The 6,033-nt window shown below is 42.6% G+C and overlaps 2 protein-coding genes across 2 annotated transcripts in view; one reads left to right on the top strand and one right to left on the bottom strand.

The window, feature by feature from the left end:
* LOC311063420 (gap junction alpha-1 protein-like) overlaps nt 1-6,033 on the top strand; it is a 604,483-nt gene that overhangs the window by 579,266 nt on the left and 19,184 nt on the right. The gene's annotated exons all lie outside the window — the stretch shown is intronic.
* Nucleotides 5,187-6,033, bottom strand: part of ccdc40 (coiled-coil domain 40 molecular ruler complex subunit) — a gene marked incomplete at its 3' end in the record, with an annotated part of 25,233 nt that continues 24,386 nt past the window's right edge. The window contains exon 16 of the mRNA XM_084082295.1: nt 5,187-5,438. Coding sequence (XP_083938421.1) covers nt 5,187-5,438 — 252 coding nt within the window. The remainder of the gene's footprint in view (nt 5,439-6,033) is intronic.

Here is a 6,033-nt window from a genome sequence, read left to right as displayed (position 1 = left end):
AAGAAGCAAAGATTTGAGTTAAAAATGTTCGCTTTAAATGCATATAATATATATTCAAAGATTTGCACACATTTTCACGATTTTTTAAAAAAAGTTGCAGATCTACAAGCTCATAGCGCGGCACTCGGTGCCGCGCTATGAGCTTGTAGATCTGCTATTTTTGTATAGCCAAATAAATCTTAAAATGACACACAGATGCGTTCCCGGTCTTAAAGGGTTAAAAACACAGGAGAACTCATGCAGAGGAAGGAGAACTTTAGTCGTATTTTGTGGCAAAAGCTTTGGTCATAAAAACTCTTAAAGGGGTTTTAAGTGATATTTCTTTGTTAAAATACATTTTGCAACATGCTTTCAGACGCTTGTTTAAAAGTCTTCTTTCAATTATCATCATTCGTTTTCTTTTTTTATTACAAATAATGGTCCCATAACATGTTTTATTTAACTCTTTAACTGCCAGAGTCATAGTGTAATAGTGTGACGCTGCTGCCAGCGGAAACCAGCGACTTTACTGACCTCTGAAAAATCACCTCCGTCCTCACAGAGATCAGCTCAGCACACACACACACACACACACACACACACACACACACACACACACACACACACACACACACACACACACACACACACACACAGTGTCGTAGTAGAGGAAGAAAAACAATAATCTGGTCGGGGTTAATCCATTGCACAGCTCAGCACAGCCTGTGGCCTGTTGAATGAGTCTTGTTTTTTGCCGTAAAGCAGGAAGACGTCACACAGGAACAGAGATAAAGCCATTTCCCCACAGGAAATAAACCAGTCATTTCCGGGGTCTGTCGTCATCAGGCAGTGAGTGAAAGCATCATTCATAGGTTAGATAACAGCGCCACCTGGTGGAAAACCACCGAAAAACCCAAATCTCGTCATTTGTTTTATTTATTTATTGTTATTAATTTTTTGTATTATTATTAACCAACGGTCGACCCTTTAGTCCATATCCTTTTACAGTCTATGGTCTTAACCAGTAAATATCACCTTTACTTAACCCATTAAAGACCGGGAACGCACCTGTGTCATTTTTAGATTTCTTTGGCTATTTAAAAATAGCAAAATATACGAGCTTGTAGATCTGCAAAAAAAAAAAGTATTGTGACAGTTTGTGCAAATCTTTGACATACATATGTATTTTTAAAGCGAACATATTTAACTGAAATCTTTGCTTCTGGAGGGGTTCCTAGAACAACATATTCTGAGGTGGGGGGGGGGGGGCACAGACATGAAATCCAGGGACCCCCCCCCCCCCCCCCCACAACCAAAGATTTGTCTTAAAAATGTTATTCAAAAAATATGTATGTACTGAAAGATTTGCACAACTGTTCAAGATTTCCCCCCAAAAAAATAGCAGATCTACAAGCTCATAGCGCGGCACTCGGTGCCGCGCTATGAGCTTGTAGATCTGCTATTTTTGAATAGCCAAAGAAATCTGAAAATGACACGGATGTGTTCCCGTGCTTAAAGGGTTAACATGATTCATACAGGAGATGAAGCTGGTGATCTTATTACATTGATATATTAAACATAGCTTGGCTTCGCTGTGTGTTTTGTGCCAAAGTCAGAGTGATCTCTCCAGTGTTATTATTACATATTAATTTTGATAAAGTTGCTCTTTGTTATTCCATCATGTCTGATGTTTTTATACCGTATGCATCAGGAGAGACGTGTGGCTCCTTCATGTTTAGAACGTTCTTCTTTCACTGTGAACTCTACCCTGAAGGATTTTTAAAAATTCAAAGAGACGCCAAATTAGCCTGGTTCCAGACAAAATCTGCCATTGCAAAAAAAAAAAGAAGGTCTGACCCCTCTCAATAGAGCGTCGCAGTTCCCGCCCACTTCCTGGTGCCGGAAGTAAATACTCAATGCATTTTTCCCATTGACTTTTACAAAAATATTTATATAAATTAATTTAAGCCTAGAATCAAGCTATCCAGGATAGCGGTGAATCATGACCATAAAACGTTTGATTCTGTGAAAAAACATTTTTGAAAACGGCAAAACAAAGGCTATTTATTAAATATAGTATATCATATCATTAAATATAAAATAAAAAAATCACAGAAAAAAAGGTTTTATGGTCATGATTCACCGCTATCCTGGATGGCTTGATTCTAGGCTTAAATTCATTGATATAAATATTTTTGGAAAAGTCAATGGGAAAAATGCATCGAGTATTTACTTCCGGCACCAGGAAGTGGCGGAACTGCGACGCTCTATAGAGTACAGAAGTCCTGACGTCACTCGTTCATCCCCTGGTTCGTAAAGTCATTTCTCTATGGAGAAAAACATTGGGTCATCTTCTCATATAACAATAAGAATAGTGGTCCAAAAATAAACAAACTGTCTCTGTGATATCGTCAGGGAGGAGGTTCTGTATGGTTTATGATAGTCAGTCACTCATATTTCATACAGTCTGTTTCTGGTGAAAATGTAACTAATTCGTCAGAAGTAACATTAATGTTTTCTCACCGTCAGTTGATGCTTCATATCCATAAGAGTCAAACCTCCGGATCATTAGTTTATTTTTAGAACACAGTTCTTGACGCGATATTAAACACATCTATGGGAATTTAGAACGGGGAACCGCGACCCAGGTAGGAAACTGCAGGCAAATAAAAAAAACAATGCCTCTTGTGATAAAACCTGATTGGTCCCTCACAACTTCGGAGGGAGAGAAATCCAATCTCTATAGAGCACCGAAGTCTGACGTAAATTACGTCATTCCTCAGAAATGCAGGTTCCACTCAGAGATTCCAGACTAATATCTACACATTGATATGAGTCTGGCCATGCAGCCAGGATAAAGTCAAATATCCTCACACTGAGTTACAGCTCCCTAACATTATAGTCTGACCATGCAGCCAGGATAAAGTCAAATATCCTCACACTGAGTTACAGCTCCCTAACATTATAATAATAATGTAAAACATTTGTAAACCGATATTTAGAACCAATAACCAACGTAATCTTCCTCACGGAGGTTCATTAATTGAGAGGCAGGTTGTTTTTTCTTGTTGTTTTTATATCAACGAATCAACATGAAATACTTCATACTGATATGATTTTTATTTTTTTACATTAACCACTTGAACCCTAGCTTCCCTTTTCTAAGGAGAACTTTAGCCAAAAATAGCCGATCTACAAGCTCACAACGCCTCGCGCTGCGAGGCGTTGTGAGCTTGTAGATCGGCTATTTTTGGCAAAGAGTTATAGGTGTAGAGGGAAAAAAGAGCAGCAAACGTTTATCTGAAACACAATGTTATACAATATAGAGGGGGTCCCTGCTTCATCTCTCTCTCTCAGCTAGGGGGGGTCCTTGGCCTGAAAACGTTGAAGACCCCTGGTGTAAGGTAAGGTAAAGTACACAGCCCAAACCCACACACAACTACACACAACCACACAAGCCTTAACCCTCAAGCCGCTCGTCGTCCTTTAACCACTGTCTAGTCCCTCAGGGCTCCATACTAGTAGCCTGGTAAACCCTCCCTCCGGAAATCTCATTTGAGATTTCCGGAGGGAGGGTTTACCAGGCTACTAGTGACTTTTCAGTTTTCACTCCGTTAAATGTCTTCGCAGAAAATAGCAGATCTACAAGCTCATGTTTACGTAGATGTCAGTGCCAGCCTACGCAGAGTCGTCTGGTGTTGGGAGGGACTGTTTAGTCCCCCCAGGAATCCGTGGAGAGAAAGTCATGATTCTGCGGCTTCGGACATTAAAAACAACCTAAAATATCCAGGTATCAAGCTAAAATACATTACGTTTTAATAATCAAGTAAAATCCTTTATGAAATAGATACGATGAGTTGTTATACCATTCTAAAACACTAACATACAGTGGAACATAGTAATAGAGTCAATGTTACTGGTTATAGAGCATCGCAGTTCCGCCACTTCCTGGTGCCGGAAGTAAATACTCGATGCATTTTTCCCATTGACTTTTCCAAAAATATTTATATCAATGAATTTAAGCCTAGAATCAAGCCATCCAGGATAGCGGTGAATCATGACCATAAAACCTTTTTTTCTGTGATTTTTTATTTTATATTTAATGATATGATACTATATTTAATAAATAGCCTTTGTTTTGCCGTTTTCAAAAATGTTTTTTCACAGAATCAAACGTTTTATGGTCATGATTCACCAGGATCCTGGATAGCTTGATTCTAGGCTTAAATTAATTTATATAAATATTTTTGTATGGGAAAAATGCATTGAGTATTTACTTCCGGCATCAGGAAGTGGGCGGGAACTGCGACGCTCTATAAATAGAGAGCAAATCACCGATTCAATCATGTGGGAGGGCATTTCTATTTATTATTATTATTTTATTTATGCCTACACAGAGTCTCCTGGTGTTGGGAGGAACTGTTTACATAGATGTCAGTGTGAGCCTACGCAGAGTCTCCTGGTGTTGGGAGGGACTGTTTACATAGATGTCAGCGTGAGCCTACGCAGAGTCTCCTGGTGTTGGGAGGGACTGTTTACATAGATGTCAGTGTGAGCCTACGCAGAGTCTCCTGGTGTTGGGAGGGACTGTTTACATAGATGCCAGTGTGAGCCTACGCAGAGTCTCCTGGTGTTGGGAGGGACTGTTTACATAGATGTCAGCGTGAGCCTACGCAGAGTCTCCTGGTGTTGGGAGGGACTGTTTACATAGATGTCAGTGTGAGCCTATGCAGAGTCTCCTGGTGTTGGGAGGGACTGTTTACATAGATGTCAGCGTGAGCCTATGCAGAGTCTCCTGGTGTTGGGAGGGACTGTTTACATAGATGTCAGTGTGAGCCTATGCAGAGTCTCCTGGTGTTGGGAGGGACTGTTTACATAGATGTCAGCGTGAGCCTACGCAGAGTCTCCTGGTGTTGGGAGGGACTGTTTACATAGATGTCAGTGTGAGCCTATGCAGAGTCTCCTGGTGTTGGGAGGGACTGTTTACATAGATGTCAGTGTGAGCCTATGCAGAGTCTCCTGGTGTTGGGAGGGACTGTTTACATAGATGTCAGTGTGAGCCTATGCAGAGTCTCCTGGTGTTGGGAGGGACTGTTTACATAGATGTCAGTGTGAGCCTATGCAGAGTCTCCTGGTGTTGGGAGGGACTGTTTACATAGATGTCAGCGTGAGCCTACGCAGACTCTCCTGGTGTTGGGAGGGACTGTTTACATAGATGCCAGCGTCAGTGTGAGCCTACGCAGAGTCTCCTGGTGTTGGGGCGACTGCTCACAGACACGGTGGACGATGGTCCTCACGGCCTGGACTCTGTGTGTCTGCTGCTCCAGCTGCTCCTCTAGGGAGGTGCCGGGGGTCAGGGAGGAGGAGGAGGAGGAGGAGGTCAGGGAGGTGTAGTGACCGTCACAGGCCTTCTGGAGGTGTTTAGCACGAGTCTGGAGGGACAGCAGGCTGAGGAAGTTCTGCACGAGAACACAGGATATCCATTTATTACATAATGTCACCATTTATTACATAATGTCACCATTTATTACATAATGTCACCAACTAACTTCATGTCCTCTGTCTGTCTCCTCTTCATCTTCAAGGCTAGGGTTAGTGCTACGGTCACCAGATAAATCGACCCAAGACAATTCGCCCGGCCGCGAATTTGAGTCAGCTCGACCCGACCTGACCGGGTCGAATTGTCCTGGGTCGCTGAGTGAGATGTATATTTAAGTAGTATCTCTGTGTAACCCCTAGAGGGTAGTAGAGTACAAGGTGACGGTGGTGAGGTCCTGGCCAGCTTTGGGAATGCACTGCGCTTGTATACCCGGAAGTAGAGACGCACTGTGATTGGCCAGTACTCACTTTGAGTGGCAGTTGGGGAAAACGCAGTCAGTGGGGCAAACGCAGTCCTCACCAAAAATATTTACTATTCTGTCCCTATCGGTACATAACTCAGACGGCGCTGATTCGACTAGCAGACCATCGGCTGGTCATTGCGGGCACTCGCGCTGCTGCCTGGAGGCGCTCGGGCGCAACTCCTCAGCCTCAAGGTCTGCTGAGTCGGCGCGC

This window comes from Gymnoscopelus microlampas (genome assembly GCF_963454915.1).
Source record: "Gymnoscopelus microlampas genome assembly, chromosome: 16".
Lineage (NCBI taxonomy): Eukaryota > Metazoa > Chordata > Actinopteri > Myctophiformes > Myctophidae > Gymnoscopelus > Gymnoscopelus microlampas.
The sequence above is the reverse complement of the archived record's forward strand: the minus strand, read 5'-3'. Positions and strand labels throughout refer to the sequence as shown.